This window comes from Lepidochelys kempii, chromosome 12, assembly GCF_965140285.1.
Source record: "Lepidochelys kempii isolate rLepKem1 chromosome 12, rLepKem1.hap1, whole genome shotgun sequence".
In the NCBI taxonomy this organism is placed as follows: Eukaryota; Metazoa; Chordata; order Testudines; family Cheloniidae; genus Lepidochelys; species Lepidochelys kempii.
This window is the reverse complement of record NC_136391.1, coordinates 2560517-2581263: the sequence shown is the minus strand read 5'-3', so window position 1 is coordinate 2581263 and position 20747 is coordinate 2560517. Positions and strand designations below refer to the sequence as shown.

The window sequence follows — 20747 nt, the reverse complement described above, 5'->3', positions numbered from 1 at the left end:
GTTCAGTGACTTGCCTGACTTGCAAAATCAGGAACAGAAACCAGGTCTCCTGACTTTCAGATCACTACTCCAGCCACTACATCGCACTGCAGGAAGTAAATGGCCAGATCTGCACCCCAAAGCAAGCAGGGCTGAAAGTGGATACAGGGAAGGTGCACTCCTTCCCTCCGCTCTGGTTGTGGAGCATTACTCCACTCTCTGGGGACGTTAGCTGCCCTCCTGGTCACATGGTTTGAGCAGGGTACGTATTGCTGATATAGTGACAAAAGGGAGCCCAGAAAGAGCAAAGGCAAGTCAAACTTTACAACTCCAGATCAATGGGATCAAGTTCCTGGAGTCACTACTTTACCAAGAAAAACAACAAGGAGTCCAGTGGCACCTTAAAGACTAACAGATTTATTTGGGCATAAGTATTCGTGCGTAAAAAACCACTTCTTCAGATGCATGGAGTGAAAATTACAGATGCAGGCATTATACACTGACAATGAAGAGAAGGGAGGTACCTCACAAGTGGAGAACCCGTGTTGACAGGGCCAATTTGATCAGGGTGGATGCAGTCCACTCCCAATAATTGATGAGGAGGGGTCAATGCTAGGAGAGGCAAAGCTGCTTTTGTAGTGAACCAGCCACTCCCAGTCCCTATTCAAGCCCAAATTAACGGTGTTAAATTTGCAAATGAATTTTAGTTCTGCAGTTTCTCTTTGAAGTCTGTTTCTGAAGTATAGCCACTTTTAAATCTGTTATAGAATGTCCAGGAAGATTGAAGTGTTCTCCTGTTGGCTTTTGTACATTACAATTCCTGATGTCTGATTTGTGTCCATTTATTCTTTTACGTAGGGACTGTCCAGTTTGGCCAATGTACATGGCAGAGAGGCATTGCTGGCACATGATGACATATAACATTAATAGATGTGCAGGTGAATGAGACCCTGATGATGCAGCTGATGTGGTCGGATCCTCTGATCGCGTCGCTAAAGTAGATATGGGGACAGAGCAGGCAACGAGGTTTGTTACAGGGATTGGTTCCTGGGTTAGTGTTTCTGTGGTGTGGTGTGTAGTTGCTGGTCAGTATTTGCTTCAGGTTGGAGGGCTGGCTGTAAGTGAGGACTGGCCTGGCTCCCAAGGTCTGTGAGAGTGAGGGATCGTTTTCCAGGATAGGCTGTCGATCATTGATAATGTGCTGGAGAGGTTTTAGTTGGGGGCTGTACATGATGGCCAGTGGTGTTCTGTTATTTTCCTTGTTGGGCGTGTCCTGTAGTAGGTGACTTCTGGGTACCTGTCTCGCTGTGTTAATCTGTTTCCTCACTTCCCCCGGTGGGTATTGTAGTTTTAAGAATGTTTAATAAAGATCTTGTAGGTATTTGTCTCTGTCTGAGGGATTGGAGCAAATGCGGTTGTATCTTAGGGCTTGGCTGTAGACAATGGATCGTGTGATGTGTCCTGGATGGAAGCTGGAGGCATGTAGGTAAGTATAGCGGTCAGTAGGTTTCTGGTATAGGGTGGTGTTTATGTGACCATCACTTATTTGCACTGTAGTGTCCAGGAAGTGGATCTCTTGTGTGGACTGGTCCAGGCTGAGGTTGATGGTGGGGTGGAAATTGTTGAAACCATGGTGGAATTCTTCAAGGGCCTCCTCCTTCCTGTGGGTCCATATGATGAAGATGTCATCAATGTAGTACAAGCAAAGGACGGGCGCTAGGGGACAAGAGCTGAGGAAGCATTGTTCTAAGTCAGCCATAAAAATGTTGGCATACTGTGGGGCCATGCGGGTACCCATAGCAGTGCCACTGACTTGCAGGTATAAGCTGTCCCCAAATCTGAAATGGTTGTGGGTGAGGACAAAGTCACAAAGCTCAGCCACCAGGTGTGCTGTGGCCTCATCAGGGATACTGTTCTTGACAGCTTGTAGTCCATCCTCATGTGGAATATTAGTGAAAGAGCTTCTACATCCATGGTGGCCAGGATGATGTTTTCAGGAAGATCACCATTGCATTGTAGTTTCCCCAGGAAGGCGGTGGTGACGCGAAGACAGCTAGGAGGGCTGGTAGCACAGGGTCTGAGGAGAGAGTCCAAATAGCCAGATAATCCTGCTGTAAGATTGCCAATGCCTGAGATGATGGGGCATCCAGGGTTTTCAGGTTTATGGATCTTGGGTAGTAGATAGAATACCCATGGTCGGGGCTTTGGGGGGGTGTCCATGTAGATTTGTTCCTGTGGTATAGCAGGGAGTTTCTTGAGCAGATGGTGTAGTTTCTTTTGGTACTCCTCAGTGGGATCAGAGAATAGTGGCCTGTAGAATGTAGTGTTAGAGAGTTGCCTAGCAGCCTCCTGTTCATAATCCAACCTGTTCATTATGACTACGGCATCTTCTTTGTCAGCCCCTTTGATTATAATGTCAGTCGTTTCTGAGGCTGTGGATAGCATTGCTTTGTGTACGGCTGAGATTATGGGGCAAGTGATGCTGTTTGTTCACAATTTCAGCCTGTGCACCTCTGCGGAAGCCCTCTCTTTAGAAGTCCAGTCTGTCATTTTGACCATGAGGAGGAGTCCATGCAGAATTATTCTTCTTGTAGTGTTGGTAGGAGGGTTCCTGTGGTTCAGTGCGCTGTTCAGTGGTGTGTTGAAAATATTCCTTGAGTTGGAGATGACGAAACTTGGCTTCCAGATCACCACAGAACTGCATCATGTTCGTGGAGGTGGTAGGGCAGAAAGAGAGTCCCCAAGATAGGACAGACTCTTCTGCCGGGCTAAGTGTGTGGTTGGATAGATTAACAATATTGTTAGGGGAGTTCAGGGTACCACTGTTGTTGCCCCCTGTGGCACATAGGAGTTTAGATAGTTTACTGTCCTTTTTCCTCTGTAGAGAAGTGAAGTGTGCGTTGTAAATGGCTTGTCTCATTTTTGTAAAGTCCAGCCACGTGGAAGTGTGTGTGAAAGGTTGGTTCTGTATGAGAGTCTCCAGTTTTGAGAGCTCATTCTCGATCTTCTCCTGTCTGCTGTACAGGATGCTGATCAGGTGTTTCCTCAGTTTCTTTGAGAGTGTGTGGGAGTCTCTCACAGTAGTCAGTGTAGTATGTTGATTGCAATGGATTTTTTACCTTCAGTCCCTCTGGTATGATGTCCCTCTGTTTCCACTTGGAGAGGAAGACGATGTCTGTCTGTATCTATGCGAGTTTTTTGTTGAGGTTGATGGATTTCCACTTATACGACTAAATTTAGTGCCTTCCATGGTGTCAAGTATCAGGGGGTAGCTGTCTTAGTCTGCATCCACAAAAACAACAAGGAGACTAACAGATTTATTTGGGCATAAGCTTTCGTGGGTAAAAAACCTTTGGCTTTTTACCCACAAGAGCTTATGCCCAAATAAATCTGTTAGTCTTTAAGGTGCCACCGGACTCCTTGTTGTTTTTGTGGATACAGACTAACATGGCTACCCCCTAATACTTTACCAAGAGAGTTCTCACCCCTGCAAACAGGACAAAATCAGATGATTGAACTAACCTCGTTATCCCTAGCCTGATTCTTGCTTTCATATTTATACCTGCCTCTGGAAATTTCCACTAGAATCATAGAATATCAGGGTTGGAAGGGACTTCAGGAGGTCATCTAGTCCAACCCCCTGCTCAAAGCAGGACCAGTCCCCAATTAAATCATCCCAGCCAGGGCTTTGTCAAGCCTGACCTTAAAAACCTCTAAGGAAGGAGATTCCACCACTGCCCTATGTAACCCATTCCAGTGCTTCACCACCCTCCTAGTGAAAAAGTAGGATGCACTAAATGCATCCGACGAAGTGGGCATTCACCCATGAAAGCTTATGTTCCAATACATCTGTTAGTCTATAAGGTGCCACAGGACTCTGCCGCTTTTACAGATCCAGACTAACACAGCTACCGCTCTGAGACTTGTGACTGTATAGATCACTGTTGCAACCAGGGTCCTATGGTTGCACCAGATCTTGTACAGAGGTGGTCAAGTGGGGTCTCTATGGAAAGGTTGAAGTTTGCTGGTTATGATTATGTTGTCTGTGTGTATCATTTTTGTATCTGAAGTTATATATTGGCTAGGTACTTCTATCTCAATGTGTTTGATTCTAAGTAGCGTCAGTGAAGCATTTGGTCAGCTTCTTGAGAAAGGACTAGTCTCAGTAAGTGCCCAATCAAGAAACACTTAACTGACAATGGACTTTGGGAGACGCCAATCCACATCTAAGCTTTTATTCAAACTAACATGTAAACAATGGCATTGGCCTGCAAAAAGCTGGATCATTCACGGATATGTGACTCGCCCAGGTGGCCACAAACTCCATCTTGTTGCTGTGATTTTGCACAGGAGAACAAAGGAGTTTCTGCCCACAAGAGAAAGAATATAAAAGGCCCTGGAAACCCCTCCATTTTGTCTTCAGTTGACTCAAGAGATGGCCTCTCCACCCCCAAGAGATGTCTGAAAGAGACTGGAACAAAGGACAGTAAATACCGGGGTGTGAGTGATTGCTGGACCCAGACTAGGAAGGAGTCCAGTCTGTGAAAGAAGCTTATTGGAACATCTCTGTGGGTGAGATTTCATCTATAATCAGTTTCTTACTGTACTAGGCTTAGACTTGCATGTTTTGCTTGCTTTTGCTTGGTAACTTACTTTGTTCAGTCTGTTATTATCTGGAACCACTTAAATCCTACTTTTTATACTTAATAAAAACATTTTTTGCTTATTAATTAACCCAGCGTAAGTAATCAATACCTGGGGAAGCAAACAGCTGTGCATCTCTAGCAGTGTTATAGAGGGCGGACAATTTATGAGTTTACCCTGTATAAGATTTATACAGAGTAAAACAGATTTATTTGGGGTTTGGATCCCATTGGGAGCTGAGTGTCTGGGTGCTAGTGACACGAGCACTTAAGCTGTTTTCAGTTAAGTCTGCATCTCTGGGGGCATGGTTCAGACCCCGGGTCTGTATTGGAGCAGACTGCTGTGTCTAGCTCAACAAGGCAGGGTTCTGGGAGGCCCAAACTGGCTCAGAGGTAGTCCAAGCACATCAGGTGACAGTCCCAAGGGGGTTTCTGTGACCCAACCCGTCACACCGATCTCTACCTACCCCTTGCCATAACAGCAATTATTTATGGATGATCCCTGCAAAAAAAAAACAAAAAAAACAAAAAAAAAACAAAAAAACCAGGGTTTGCTGCTCTTGGGCTTCCCTATGCAGTTGAACTGACCACAAATCTTGTTCCATGGGCTGTGCTGGCACCATCAATGAAACTGGGCAGGGGGACTGGTAGGAGAAAGCTAGACAATAGGCTGAATCCTGCAAGGCACTGAGTGTCCTCCACACCCATTGTCCCTATCCACGTAAAAGGTTCACACTAGGCACAAAGCCATAAACACTAGTGCCAAAGGGGTTGCTGGGAGATAGGATCTGCAAACATACACAGATGCGAGAAGAGTTGCATTTCTAATTCTTCACTAACAAGTAGTTGAGATTACTGCCCTAGAGGCTGGAGAGTACAGCATGTGTGTGGTTTCTAGCATCTTTTCAAGATGCAACAGAATCAGTCATTAATACAGACAAATTCTCCACTTCCCCATGAAAATATTTGTGTTGGAATCTATCCCGTTAGAGAGCACTCTTTTCTGGGCAGTACTGCTTTGCCTTCTTTGTTTCAGTGTTCTCATGCAAACACTGCTGAGGGAGCCGATTCACCCTCAGACACAGTACCTTGTCCAGTTTCACCCGGAACTCACGTCCACATTCCAAAGGGGTGGTGAAAGTGTCCAGATCCTGGCCCCAGAACGCAAAGAACTTTTCAATGCGTAAGCTGCGAAGTGCGTAATAGCCAGCATTCCGGATCCCGTACTTCTGTCCCACGTTCATCAACTCATTGTACACATGCAGAGCATACTGCAGGGAAGAGTTAACACGTCAGGATTACCAGCACACACAGCATCAGAGAAGACAAAGGGACAATCTGCCACACCAAGAGGCAGACTCTAATACCCCGTCTCTGAAGCAATGCTTCAGGAAAGACTGCACAAGGTACCTGCTCAATTGTGTAATGCTGCATAAAGAAGGGAAACGTCTTCCTGTCCCTTTCAGAGATCAGCTCACACAGTAAAGACAGATTTGACTACCCTGTCTGAGTTAGTATTACTACAAATAAGGGGCATATAATTATGTATCCATCCTTTAAAAGCCAGCCACAGTATAGGACATTGATCCTGTATATTGATCCTGTATATTGATCCTGTATATCAGTGACTTCCACAGCCTGACTACACACTGTAGGAAGGAGTATTTCATTTATTTGTTTTTAAATTTGCCAGCTATTATTTCCATTGAATGGGTCATTCTTCCCATAATTGGCTTTGAATAACATTCGACTCCCATAATCTTGAATTTAATATGCTGTAGTTTCCCTACCCCCACCTCCCTCTGTCCCACACTGTCATAAGACCCAGACCTTGCACTGAGTGCCCATGACTACACAACAGTATTTGATCTTTTACAGCACTATAAGAACTACAGTGGAATGATTTGGACTCCAAGGGCAGAAAATAGTCCGGCCTGGTAAACCTTCCTTTTATACAAATGGCTAAGTATTGACTCTAGCAAGCAAACACGTTTGACTGAAAGTAAAGCAGCATTAATTTCACTTCCAGAATTCAGAGGTCCTAGCAAAGGCACTGGTATACTTCAGATTACAAAATGCCATTCTCCATGCTAAAAGGGTCAAAGAAAACTACACCCACCCAAACAGGAAAGAAGCCTATTCATCTTTGTATGGTTAAGATGGAAGTGTTACTGATTAAAGACATAAGGACTGTACTGACTGGTTAAGACTTATAAACCATTCTACCTCTATAGGGATGTATAGCATGAATCCAGGTTCTCCTGTGTGTGTCATGCTCATCACACGGATCCCATTAGCATACCCCACGCTCATTTCCTGCAGAAAGGAGGAGTTAAAGAGAGAAAATCAAAGTTCAGACTGGACCATGGAATCTAAGATCCAGAACGGGGACCACCCACCCACAATGCAAACCCCATGGGCTAAACCTTTTCCCCTTCCTCATCTGAGCTCACTTCAAAAGTGAAGTTTAATTTAAACAAGGAGATTTGATCAGTTCTTATTTCCTGAAGTTGATGGTTTTCAGGGCATTTGCTACTTGCACTAACATATATCTCATTAGGAAAGCCATAAACACTAGTGCCAAAGATGTTCCTGGGAGATAAGATCTGCAAACACACACGGGAAGAGTTGCATTTCTAATCCTTCACTCACAAGCCGTATGAGAAAGATGCCCACATTCATACCAATCATAAATACTGGCAGAGCTGTGGACACCCACCTCTTATTTTAAGAAGAGTTTCCTCAGAGGACAAGAGAGTGGATCCTGTGGTGGGAAGGAAGAGGCATAATTCATTTTGAGGTTATTAGGGGCCAGGTCCAGTGGAAAAACTGCTTTGTCCATGGGTGCTCTCCAGTCAGATGTATCAGATAATAGACAATGATAACAGTATGTGTATGTGGGTTTTGGAGGGAGGATGGGAAAGATAAGAACATCCCTAAAAAAAATATGTACACACACACACCAAAATGATCTAGGCATTCCAAGCCACTCATTTGTGCACTACACAAAAGTATACCTTAATAATTAGAATGTTGCCATAGAGTCAGATACAGACACCAACCCCTCACTATAATTATGTGGTACTGAAAGCAACCAAACCTCCTGATTGGCTAATTGACTCCTAATAGGCCTGCCCCAGTTACCCAAAAAGTAAATGTAAATAACTCTTCCTGTTGATAGAAATTAAGTCTTTTAGAAGGATAAAAGCCAACTATTTTGCTCAAGAAACTTAAGATAAATGGATGCTCTCTCATTTGGAACCTTTCTAATCATGATTTTTATTAAGTAAAATACAGACTACAATCCACACAATAGTGTAGCACTTCTGCTTTATTTTTTGACACATCTCTGAAGCAGGGCCTCTGGAAAATTACAGGTAGTTTTCTAGACTTTGGTGGAAAACTGCAGGAAAAATTCTCTTACTTGCACTGAACACTTTATGGTTACTCCCGGACTGTGACATTGTTTTTCTGTCTTACTGCCTGACCTCCTGGCTCAGACAAAATTGCCAGAAATGGCTGAGATTTTCAAAAACAATTTTGCATTGAAAACCTAACAGAATGGACAATGTTTTAATCTGTTTCTCAGGCATTCTTGCAAGTGAGGATGCATGCAAGGTATTTTGGAATCCAACAGGAATGATACATTATCCAAGGCAAATAAACAATTATGAATGACTCAAGTGTAATCATAACAATGAAGTATGAAGAAAAGGAGGACTTGTGGCACCTTAGAGACTAACCAATTTATTTGAGCATGAGCTTTCATGAGCTACAGCTCACTTCATCGGATGTGGCTGTAGCTCACGAAAGCTTATGCTCAAATAAATTGGTTAGTCTCTAAGGTGCCACAAGTCCTCCTGTTCTTTTTGTGAATACAGACTAACACGGCTGTTACTCCTGAAATGAAGTATGAGCAAGGACTGGACAAAGGCTTGCAGTCTCAAGACACGTAAGAGGCTGCACAACACAAAAGCATCTGCTGAGCCTCTAAATAGTAAAGGGCGGAGATGGTAACTCTACAGAAATTGATCCTAGGTGTCACCAGTGACTGGTGGCTTCGTATTCCATTACTGTCACATACACTGAGATATCAGAACTACAGCTACACAAAATAAAGTCCATTTCAAAGAAACTCTGCTGTATAATCAGTAAGTAGATTTTAAAGGGAGAAAATAAAAATACACTCTGAGTAGTGCTAAGTACCTAGTTCAGTTATCTCAGTAATTCTAAGTATTTGTACTCATCTGTAAATGCAAGTCACCCACCTTGCAAAAGAGAGAGGGGAAGTGTTCTGGAGTCATCGGGACATAGGATAATTCTGACAGCACGTCCACTGCACGAGGGCCAATCAGATTGAGAGCTAGATGGAGAAAGGAAAAGGTTTTCTACTACTGAGTAATAAGATGGATGAAGGGGAAGGTTCCATCTGGCTGCATGCTTACCTTACCTTTTTCCAGTCTCTGATTTCTGTATCAATTGTTGCTATGGACAACAGTCACAAGATTTATAGAGATTCACAGAAACTAGAAATGGAAAAAGATCTTCCAGGGGTCAGCTAGCTGCTCTCTTGGGAGCCTATGAGGAAGTGGAAGTGGCATCCAAGCTTATGCACATTGGAAGGAACAGTTTGAACTACTCAGACACATTACTGGGTTCTATGTAACCATTCAGGAAAAAAGACCTGAGTGTCATGGCAGACAGATTACACAACTGATTAGCGTGCAGTGATAGTAAAAAAAAAAGCATGCAGAATTTCAGGGCAATTTCACCTCTGCCTCCAGGCATGTCTTACCGGTATACTTCCAGGTCACATCCTCCAAGAGCAAGTTACTGTCATTAGGCATATGCTTTTTGAGCCAGGCCCAGCAGTGGACTTGCTGGTCAGTAGGAGAAATCATGAAGAAGCTAGAATAGAAAATTAAAAGCAGGACAGTGACTGGATGGCCACAAGGTGAACCTTTTCATTCTATCTCGGGGATCCCACACCAAAACTCACGTCTCTGAACTCTGGAGCCAGGCAGTAATCCCCTGAGCAAACAAGAACAGAGGCAAATTGCTTTGCTAAGACCACGTATAAAGTCACTGGATTTACTGATTTCACTGGGAAACCATAGCCTTGGAGTGTTAAGAGTGCTGGTGATTTATTTAGGGAATAGAGGCACAAGAACTGGACTAGAGATGGTGTCAATTCCCAAAGAACATGAGGCATCTCAAATGTCATGACCACAATGCAAAGAATTAACTATTCACACCTCTCTGCAGCCACCAAGATTCTAGCTACTCCAATAACCAATAAGTGGTTCTACTCCCTGTGTAATTTCCTGTTTCAAGAAAAATGAGTGAAAAACCACCTGTCGGTACACCTTGGGGGGTTATTTGTATCAGTTTCCAAGGAAACAGAACTCAATTTGATACAGTAAAATGAATGGTATTTATATTTATCTCTCTGAAGACCTAATACACCTTTATTTGGTTTAATGTCTTTCATACAAAGTGAACCCCAAAGTGCTTTACTGAGTTAGATAAAACAGCTGAAAAAATGAATAATAGGAGGGAAAACTACGAGGGTCACACAAATGCTTTCACCTGGTATATGAAAACACATGGAGAACTGATGCAATGACGAGATAAAAAGAAACTGTTCCAGACAGCAAGAGCTGCAAAGGAGAAGGTTCTCACACTAACAATAGGGAGACTGTGCAGTGGGACATAAAGAAAGCTGATCCTGTAAGAGGGGAACGGAGGAGAGAGATATAAGCTATACAAGATAGATTGGAACATATCCATGGAGAGTTTTAAAATTGAGGGAAGCTTTGGACTTGATCCTGAAATGAATGAGAAATCAGTGGAGCTCTCCAAGCACTGGGCCATGTGACCATGCTACACTGTACATCTATGGGGTGGGGGCAGGCAATAGAAGTTTGCACAGGCTATAATCTGGAGAGCTGATGATTAGGGAAGTCATACAACAAGATATGTGGAGTTAAATAATCAAGGAGAGAGGTGGTGAGGGTTCAGTGCAGTTATGCTGGCAGGGCTGCCTAGAATCCAATGTGTGTGCATTCTGTCTTGTATTTTAAATAATTAGGAAAACATTAATAACAGCTTCAAAGGCTTGCTGAATAGAATTTACCTTCCTTTTAAGAAGCTTAATATTTCAGGCTCTAAACAGACTGGTCACACACGTCCTTTTAAAAACATACGCTTATTACTGCACCAACAGAGAAAAGATGTTTTTTCCCCACGTTGCCTTGTTACAAACAGTGGTTCTACTGGGTGAGGAAATTAGGACTCTGTGGGGGTGGAGAAATCAGACTTAATTGCAGCAAAGGACTACTAAAAGGGAAAGAAAATGAAGACTCTGACTTATCTGCAATAAGAGGTACTATGGAAACTGAAATTAATGCCAAGAACACAGAGAGACTGACTGTTAAATAAGGATGCTGCTGTGCGGACTTACCTGCGCTTATTTAATCGTGCAATGCTACAGTCATTCTCATACCCTCCTTCTTCATTGAGCATGCCTGTGTGCACAATGTGCCCAACTGGCACATCCAGGTCATTCGAGAAGAGATACTGCAGAAACTCCAGTGCCTGATCCCCTGTGGACTGCAGGGATTGAGATGGAAAGAGAGGATTAGGCTAGTTGGCTGAGCAACAAGCTGCAGGGCAATGCAAAGTCATGCAGGCTGTTCTACATAGCACCCCATGATTCATCCCACCAAAAGCCTCTCAATTCGTAACGGTAATTACACAGATGGCCAAGGCTTTTCACATAATACAAGAATATCCAAGAATTTTCAGAAAGCTAAGTCTATTAATTCTAATTAATTTTGTCACAAATACTCTAAATTAAACCACAAAGGGTAGTACAAATAAATACTAATCATACAATCAGAATGTTACAGGCATGTGGTAAAAGCAGCAATACATACATACAATCATACAATTTTTCCTTCTATATCTATCCCCAATGGAACGTACTGTTCCAAGAAGAATAATTGCTAGGCAGAGACAGGCTCCACCTAATGAAGAGAGGGAAGAGCATCTTTGCAAGCAGGCTGGCTAACCTAGTGAGGAGGGCTTTAAACTAGGCTCACCGGGGGAAGGAGACCAAAGCCCTGAGGTAAGTGGGGAAGTGGGATACCAGGAGGAAGCACAAGCAGGAGAGCGCGAGAGGGGAGGGCTCCTGCCTCATACTGAGAAAGAGGAGTGATCAGCGGGTTATCTTAAGTGCCTACACACAAACGCAAGAAGCCTGGGAAACAAGCAGGGAGAACTGGAAGTCATAGAATCATAGAATATCAGGGTTGGAAGGGACCTCAGGAGGTCATCTAGTCCAACCCCCTGCTCAAAGCAGGACCAATTCCCAGTTAAATCATCCCAGCCAGGGCTTTGTCAAGCCTGACCTTAAAAACTTCTAAGGAAGGAGATTCTACCACCTCCCTAGGTAATGCATTCCAGTGTTTCACCACCCTCCTAGTGAAAAAGTTTTTCCTAATATCCAACCTAAACCTCCCCCACTGCAACTTGAGACCATTACTCCTTGTCCTGTCCTCTTCTATCACTGAGAATAGTCTAGAACCATCCTCTCTGGAACCACCTCTCAGGTAGTTGAAAGCAGCTATCAAATCCCCCCTCATTCTTCTCTTCCGCAGACTAAACAATCCCAACTCCCTCAGCCTCTCCTCATAAGTCATGTGTTCCAGACCCCTAATAATTTTTGTTGCCCTTCGCTGGACTCTCTCCAATTTATCCACATCCTTCTTGTAGTGTGGGGCCCAAAACTGGACACAGTACTCCAGATGAGACCTCACCAATGTCGAATAGAGGGGAACGATCACGTCCCTCTATCTGCTGGCAATGCCCCTACTTATACATCCCAAAATGCCATTGGCCTTCTTGGCAACAAGGGCACACTGCTGACTCATATCCAGCTTCTCGTCCACTGTCACCCCTGGCACAGTCAAGGAATTATGATGTGATTGGAATAACAGAGACTTGGTGGGATAACTCACATGACTGGAGTACTGTCATGGATGGATATAAACTGCTCAGGAAGGACAGACAGGGCAGAAAAGGTGGGGGAGTTGCATTGTATCTAGGAGAGTAGTATGACTGCTCAGAGCTCAAGTATGAAACTGCAGAAAAATTTGAGAGTCTCTGGATTAAGTTTAGAAGTGTGAGCAACAAGGGTGATGTCATGGTGGGAGTCTACTATAGACCACCGGACCAGGGGGATGAGGTGGACAAGGCTTTCTTCCAGCAACTAACAGAAGTTACTAGATCACAGGCCCTGATTCTCGTGGGAGACTTCAATCACCCTGATATCTGCTGAGAAAGCAATACAGCAGTGCACAGACAATCCAGGAAGTTTTTGGAAAGCGTAGGGGACAATTTCCTGGTGCAAGTGCTGGAGGAACCAACGAGGGGCAGAGCTCTTCTTGACCTGCTGCTCACAAACAGGGAAGAATGATTAGGGGAAGCAAAAGGGGATGGGAACCTGAGAGGCAGTGACCATGAGATGGTTGAGTTCAGGATCCTGACACAAGGAAGAAAGGAGAGCAGCAGAATACAGACCCTGAACTTCAGAAAAGCAGACTTTGATTCCCTCAGGGAACTGATGGGCAGGATCACCTGGAGAACAACATGAGGTGGAAAGGAGTCCAGGAGAGCTGGCTGTATTTTAAAGAATCCTTATTGAGGTTGCAGGAACAAACTATCCCCATGTGTAGAAAGAATAGTAAATATGGCAGGCGATCAGCTTGACTTAACAGTGAAATCCTTGCTGATCTTAAACACAAAAAAGCTTACAAGAAGTGCAAAATTCGACAAATGACCAGGGAACAGTATAAAAATATTGCTCAGACATGCAGGAGTGAAATCAGGAATGCCAAATCACACGGAGTTGCAACTAGCAAGGGATGTTAAGAGTAACAAGAAGGGTTTCTACAGGTATGTTAGAAACAAGAAGGTGATCAGAGAAAGTATGGGCCCCTTACTGAATGAAGGAGGCAACCTAGTGACAGAGGATGTGGAAAAAGCTAATATACTCAATGCTTTTCTCGCCTCTGTCTTCACAAACAAGGTCAGCTCCCAGACTACTGCACTGGGCAGCACAGTGTAGGGAGGAGGTGACCAGCCTTCTGTGGAGAAAGAAGTGCTTCAAGACTATTTAGAAAGCTGGACAAGCACAAGTCCATGGGGCCAGATCAATGTAGTGATCAATGGCTCCATGTCTAGTTGGCAGCCAGTATCAAGAGGAGTGCCTCAAGGCTAGGTCCTGGGGCCTGTTTTGTTCAATAGCTTCATTAATAATCTGGAGGATGGCATAGATTGCACCCTCAGCAAGTTTGCAGATGACACTAAACTGGGAGGAGTGGTAGATATGCTGAAGGGTAGGGATAGGATACAGAGGGACCTAGACAAATGAGAGAATTGGGCTAAAAGAAATCTGATGAGGTTCAACAAGGACAAGTGCAGAGTCCTGCACTTAGGAAGGAAGAATCCCATGCACCACTACAGACTAGGGACCAAGTGGCTAGGTAGCAGTTCTGCACAAAAGGACCTAGAGGTTACAGTGGACAAGAAGCTGGCTACGAGTCAACAGTGTGCCCTTGTTGCCCAGGAGGCTAATGGCATTTTGGGCTGCATAAGGAGGAGCACTGCCAGCAGATGGAGGGACGTGATCATTCCCCTCTATTTGGCACTCGTGAGGCCTCATCTGGAGTACTGTGTCCAGTTTTGGGCCTCACACTGCAAGAAGGATGTGGAAAAATTGGAAAGAGTCCAGCGGAGGGCAACAAAAATGATTAGGGGTCTGGAACACATGACTTATGAGGAGAGGCTGAGGGAACTGGGATTGTTTAGTCTGCAGAAGAGAAGAATGAGGGGGGATTTGATAGCTGCTTTCAACTACCTGAGAGGTGGTTCCAGAGAGGATGGTTCTAGACTATTCTCAGTGATAGAAGAGGACAGGACAAGGAGTAATGGTCTCAAGTTGTAGTGGGGAAGGTTTAGGTTGGATGTTAGGAAAAAATCTTTCATTAGGAGGGTGGTGAAGCACTGGAATGGGTTACCTAGGGAGGTGGTGGAATCTCCTTCTTTAGAGGTTTCTAAGGTCAGGCTTGACAAAATCATGGTTGGGATGATTTAGTTGGTGTTGATCCTGCTTTGAGCAGGGGGAGTTGGACTAGATGACCTCCTGAGGTCCCTTCCAACCTTGATATTCTATGACTCAGCATTTTAAGAAAGCAGCGAACAGCCCACAATAAACAGCATTTGCCAGTTTGTCCCTTTGTCACCCCTGAGGTACTTACACTTATTTCAAACTTGGTAAAAGATGACATGTCAATTACACACACAGCCTCCTTACAGCACTTGACCTCTGACCCCACAATGTCAAACCAATCTGGTTTGTAGAAGGTCTTGCTCTGATCCAATGCCAACAGATCTATAGAAGGCAAGAATCAAGAGAACAATTCATAAGCTGACTGCAATGCACATTAAATCAACAGGAATGCTCTATGCAGAGGAGAATATGATCTCACCTTTCCCTGGTGGGACAAAGTACTTGGGTCTCTCGAATCCGTGCTTTTCCATCCATCTGGCTCCCTGGGCATCCAGGCGATCATACAGAGGGGAAGTACGCAACTGCCTGCCAGTCTGGAAGTCCCAACGGGGAACCTTCAGATCATAGATCAGGGCTGTAATGGTCAAGGGTGGCCAAATATCAGCTAACTTGCTGACACTTCAGCCCAGCTTCCTTATAAAGACTGCCCTTCCTCACAAGTATTCCTTTCTAACAGTTAAAATGTACCCATTCTGCAGTACTTCTATAGAGTTTATAAGGTAGCAAAATCATAGCTGAAGAAAGAATTCTGGTATTCAGCTGTTTTGCTGCTCCTTATGGTATCAAACTTCACTTTTCAATGCTGTCCCATTATATCAAGTATGTCACTTCTGAAGTGTTGTCATTCAAATGTCAGCTCTTCAAAGGACACTGGTAAGTTCGATGCAGTACAGAAGCTGAGATGAGGAGGAGCAGGAAAAGGATTCATAAAATTGCTGACTGCAAGACGATCTATTAATTGAATTGTCTTGTTAGCACTGACACCCCCCCGCCCAACTTGGTAAGGCAACTCCCATCTTTTCATGTACTGTGTATATATATTTGCCTACTGTATTTTCCATGGCATGCATCTGATGAAATGGGTTTTAGCCCACGAAAGCTTATGCCCAAATAAATTTGTTCATCTCTAAAGGTGCCACAAGCACTCCTTTGTTGGTTTTATTCTAGGTTCTGATTGTTGTTTGTTGGTTATAACACAACACTATAGTTTTAGATTATGGAGCAGCCTTACTCCACTATTACCAATGGGTGGCTGGATTACATATATCTGGAGCCATATCTAGCCTTCTCTCACCAGCCTGCCCCCAAATCCTATGCCATGGCAGCTGGGTGCATGTGTCATAGATTTTAAACAGCAAAAAGAACCACTATGATCATCTAGTCTGATCTCTTGCATAACACAGGCCGTAGAACCTCTGCCCATAATTTCTGCATCAAGCCCATAACTTCTGAGCTACAGCATATCTTTAAGAAAGACATCCAGTCTAGATTTAAATATTACAAGTGATGGAGAATCCACCACATCTCTGTGTAAGTTGTCCCAAACACTAATTATCCTCACCGCCAAAAGTTTGCATCTTGTTTCTAGTCTGAATTTGTCAGCTTCAGCTTCCAACCGTGGCCTTGTCCTGCTTAATTAAAGAGCACTCTACTGTCAAAAATGTCTTTCCCATTTAGACCCTTACAGACTGTGATCAAGTCACCTCTTAACCAACTTTTGGATAAACTAAATAGGTTGAGCTTCTTAAGTCTCTTGTCATAATCTCGTAAGTCTCTTTCCAGACCTCGAAGCATTCTCGTTGCTCTATTCTGAACCCTTTCCAATTTTTTAAACATCCTTTTTCAAGTGTTGTCCAGTTCTGGTGCCCACGTATTCCAAGAGTGGCCTCACTAATGCTGTAAACAGAGGTAATACAACCTCCCTACTCCTATTTGATATTCCCTGCTTATAAATACAAGATTATTTTCACCCTCTTCGCTACAGCATCACACTGTGAGCTCATGTTCAATTGGTTATCTACCATTACCTCTACATCTTTTTCAGAGTCAGGACATTACAGGACATTGTCACTCGTCTTGTAAATGTGTTTATTTCTAGAAGTATGACCTTGTATTTGGCTGCATTAAAATGCACCATGTTCAGATGAGCCGAATTTACCAAGCAATCCTGATCAGTGGGTATGACCCCGTCATTATTTACTACTCCACCAATTTTTGTGTCATTGCAACTTTTATCAGCGATGATTTTAGATTTTCCTCCAGATTGTTGAAAAAAATATTGAACAGCATTGGGCTAAGAACATATCCTCACTGGAATCATTAGAAATACCCCCAAAGGACTATGATTCCCCATTTACAGTTACTTCTTGAGGTCTATCAGTTGTTTTTGATCAATGTAATATGAACTACATTTTAAAAAAAAGTACCACTACACAAAACCAATGTCATGTGGGACTAAATTAAATACCTTACAGGAAGTCTACGTATTTTATGTCAACACAGTTAACTTTATTAATCCAATTTGTAATCTCATCAAAAGAGGATATTAGGTTAGTTTGACAAGACCTATTTTCCATAGAACCATGCTGACTGGCATTAATTATGCTACCATCCTTTAATCTTTTACTGATTGCATCCCATATCAGCTTTTCCATGATTTTGCTTGGGAATGTCGTCAGGATACCCAGCCTATAGTTACCCAAGTCATCTCATTTGCCCTTATTTTAAAATTCTGGTACAACATTAGCTTTATTCCACTTCTCTGGGACTTACCCAGTGTCCCAAGATTTGTTAAAAATATTAATAGTTTAGAGAGCTGCTCAGCCAATTCTTTACTACTCCTGGGTGCATCTAAAGCCACTCTTTATTGAAGCTCAGTTTTGTTTCACGCAAGATTACCCAGTGATACGAAGAAACACATAATGATGGGCCTCACCCTACAAGGCACTTAATATACAAGATTATGGGCCTCAACTGATTAGAAATGGTGGCATGAGGGGAAATACACACAGCAGCAGCATGCTGAGCCATTTTGCCCATGACAGTGGAGCGTGTCTCTAAAACCTTTAGAACTGATAAAAGATCATTAGACTCAATATTCCTAAATTTACATTTTCACATTATACTGACACAAACTATCAGGATGCTTGGGATAACACAATGCTTTTAGGTGGAAACTTTCACAGACTCAGACTTTATGGCCAGAAGGGACCATCAGGCTCATCTAGTCTAACCTCCTGCACATCGCAGGCTACAGAACTTCTCCCACCCACTCCTGTAATAGACCCATAAATTCTAAATCTTGATTTAAAGACTTAGATAATCCACCATTCTGCACTGCCTTTATTCTATTGGAGTCCTAGCTGGCCATGCACGGGACTCGCATGCAGAAGATGTGTTACCCAGGATAAAAACCACAAGGTCGAAGTGGTGTTGGGTGAGCAGACAAGCACAAAGGGGTCCGTAGCGCCACTATAGAGCATCTCTCTGGAACAGACGAGCGGAGTGCTACTGACTCTCTGTGAGGAAACCAGGTGCTCTCTCCTATTGGGCAAAGGCTGCGTGGCCACCCAGAGGGCCGGAAAGGAGAACGTGGCCCTCAGAATGACTGCAGTTCAATGCTGGGAGAAGAAGAGGTGCAGCAGAGACAACAGAGTCCTACACACCTCTGTGAATGCTAGACAGAGTCATCACAACCTCACCACCTTCCACTCCAAATGAAAGGTGCATTTCTTCGATCTTGTCTTCTCTAACATAGATACAGTGCAACATGAATATATATATTTTCACAACCTAAAACCCCATCAAAACAAGACACTCCCCTGAAAAACATTTCTCCCCTGGGGGAAGAGGGTAAGAGAACACCACTTGACAGATGTTCGTCATGTTGCTCAGTGCACCAGTGCCAGATGTTTGGGTGCTACGGTGATAAGCGCAGCACAAGAACCCATCTAGACTAGAACAGTGAGTGCACTGGAAGGTGACTTACGCATTACTTCCATGACGCGGTGACGGAGGAAGGTGCGACTGCTCTGAAGGGCACCAAAGCGCTTCAGGTCCAGTGGCCAAACATTTTCTGATGGGCAACCATTTACCATCCACTCAGCCAGGTACCTAGTTGAAGGCAGAAACCAAGGAGGATTTGGATGTTAATTGAAGCACTATGAGCAAGAGTCTAGCTCTTAAGTCAAGGAGTAAAGAGAATTTGCGCACCAGGATTTCGTGCAATCAGCAGAGGCTTTGAAAAAGGTGGTTACAATAATACAGAAACCAATGGGAGCTGGGAGATTTCAATCTAAAACAAAACCAGCCACCAGATAATGGAATTATTAACTTCCCACTGCAATGAAATTTACCACACAGAGCAATGGAAGCTGAGGACACTGCAAGTGAAACCACAGAGCATCAGATTAGCAGTTTATAATTTAGCATTATGCTATATCCTTAGGATACACAAAGCAGGGAGGGTTGAAGTATGCTTAATCTTTGTCATTTCCAGTACCTGGTGCAGGCTCACGCCTTAGCAGAAGGTGCCTGTCAAGTTGGAGGTTACATTTGGCAACACCTCCGGCAATGACTAAGCTAGGCCTGGAGGGTGTACTCTAGACCCCTGTCAAGTCAGAATGACAGAAAGCTAAAAGGAAGAGAGCAGCCCAAACTAAAGCAGAACAGTTCAATACATTTGGCTGGCAGAGACAATAGCAAAGGGGTCATCAGAAAATCTACGGAGAAAGCTATGTTAATGCAATGTCAAGACAGCTTGAACGGACAAATGGACAGGTCTGGTTCTGACCCAAAAACTGAAATAGCCTGCAGATCTTCCTGTAATGGTGCTATGGACCTTATTATGACCGAGAAAAATGGAGGATTCCCTTTTTTTTGGTGAATCATTTGACAACTAATGGCTATCAGAACCAAACGGATACTAAATCTAGATACCAATAGCCATCACAGAAGAAGGGGGAAAAAAACAGAGGTCGCTCTGGGGCTGGGATGTTAGGAAGGATCCTGACTAACGGAAGGCAATGGGTGGGGGCAGAGGATGCTGGGCCAGATCAGAGTGCCAAGATGGAACCACAATAGGAGAGACTGGGTGAGGGCAAACTAGGGTGAGGGGCAGCAGCCATTTTAAATGCAGCCTTTTTTCCTGGATGTGATTTGTACAATTCTGTCAAAGTTCCTGGATTTGTGTGAGAGTCTAACCTATCAGGGAGTCATCACAACCCTGGGATGCTGGCAGAAGGAAGTGTGGGGGAAGTTTGTTTGGGAAATATATAAATGAGTCTCTAGGGCTGTGAACCCCAGAACCTTTCACCAACATTTAACTCACATTAGTATTTATAGTAGAGAGTATTTTATCGCCTGCATTTTTTGTGAAAATTAACTCAGAGTCACCTGAACAATCTGGCCTGAGAGAGGCTGGCCTGCAGGTCCACGATTTAGGAGTTTCCCCCCTCTTGTGGCAGCCCCACAGAGGCAATGCACCCAGCCTGTGCATAGGGGACAAGATGAGCTGTGCTGTGCTCAGCATTTATTTCTGCCAGCTGGGAAAAGGAACAGGACTGGTGGACCCTGCAAGGAGCCTCATCAGTCTTCAACAAACTGTTGGTCCTTGACATGTGGAGCCCAAAAGAAGATGCACAAGGAAAGCCAACAATCTGATTAGTCAGACACCCCCACGGAGAAGGAAATCAGAGAAAATGCAATATGCTTTTCACCCTCTCAAATGCAGTGCTCTTTCATAACCCAGGCTGCTTTCTTGACTAAGCTCAGGCTCCCATGAATTGACAAACAGTTTTATATAGTCAAATTCTGCATGTTGTCTTGTGGTACACAAAACCACACTATACCGGTGAGCTAAGTTCCCTCTAAGCTGCGCAGCAGGCTATAAAGAGCCACGCAGGCCGGGGAGAGAAGCGAGGTAGACGGGGAGGGGAGGAAGTTGGGGGTGTGCAGGGTTGCTGTTGGGGAGAAGCGCCTCTCTCCAGGGG

The 20747-nt window shown here is 44.0% G+C and overlaps 1 protein-coding gene across 17 annotated transcripts in view; it reads right to left on the bottom strand.

The window, feature by feature from the left end:
* Nucleotides 1-20747, bottom strand: part of PDPR (pyruvate dehydrogenase phosphatase regulatory subunit) — a 113791-nt gene that overhangs the window by 49025 nt on the left and 44019 nt on the right. For all 17 annotated transcript variants that reach the window (XR_012154441.2, XM_073307110.1, XM_073307104.2 and 14 more), the window contains 8 exons: nucleotides 18746-18870; nucleotides 15176-15331; nucleotides 14945-15078; nucleotides 11086-11234; nucleotides 9418-9530; nucleotides 8891-8985; nucleotides 6849-6938; nucleotides 5711-5893 (listed from right to left, as the gene is read on the bottom strand). Coding sequence is in view for 16 of the 17 variants with exons in the window: in XM_073307110.1 (XP_073163211.1) it covers nucleotides 5711-5893; nucleotides 6849-6938; nucleotides 8891-8985; nucleotides 9418-9530; nucleotides 11086-11234; nucleotides 14945-15078; nucleotides 15176-15331; nucleotides 18746-18870 (1045 nt within the window). In the remaining variant the exon portion in view is untranslated. The remainder of the gene's footprint in view (nucleotides 1-5710; nucleotides 5894-6848; nucleotides 6939-8890; nucleotides 8986-9417; nucleotides 9531-11085; nucleotides 11235-14944; nucleotides 15079-15175; nucleotides 15332-18745; nucleotides 18871-20747) is intronic.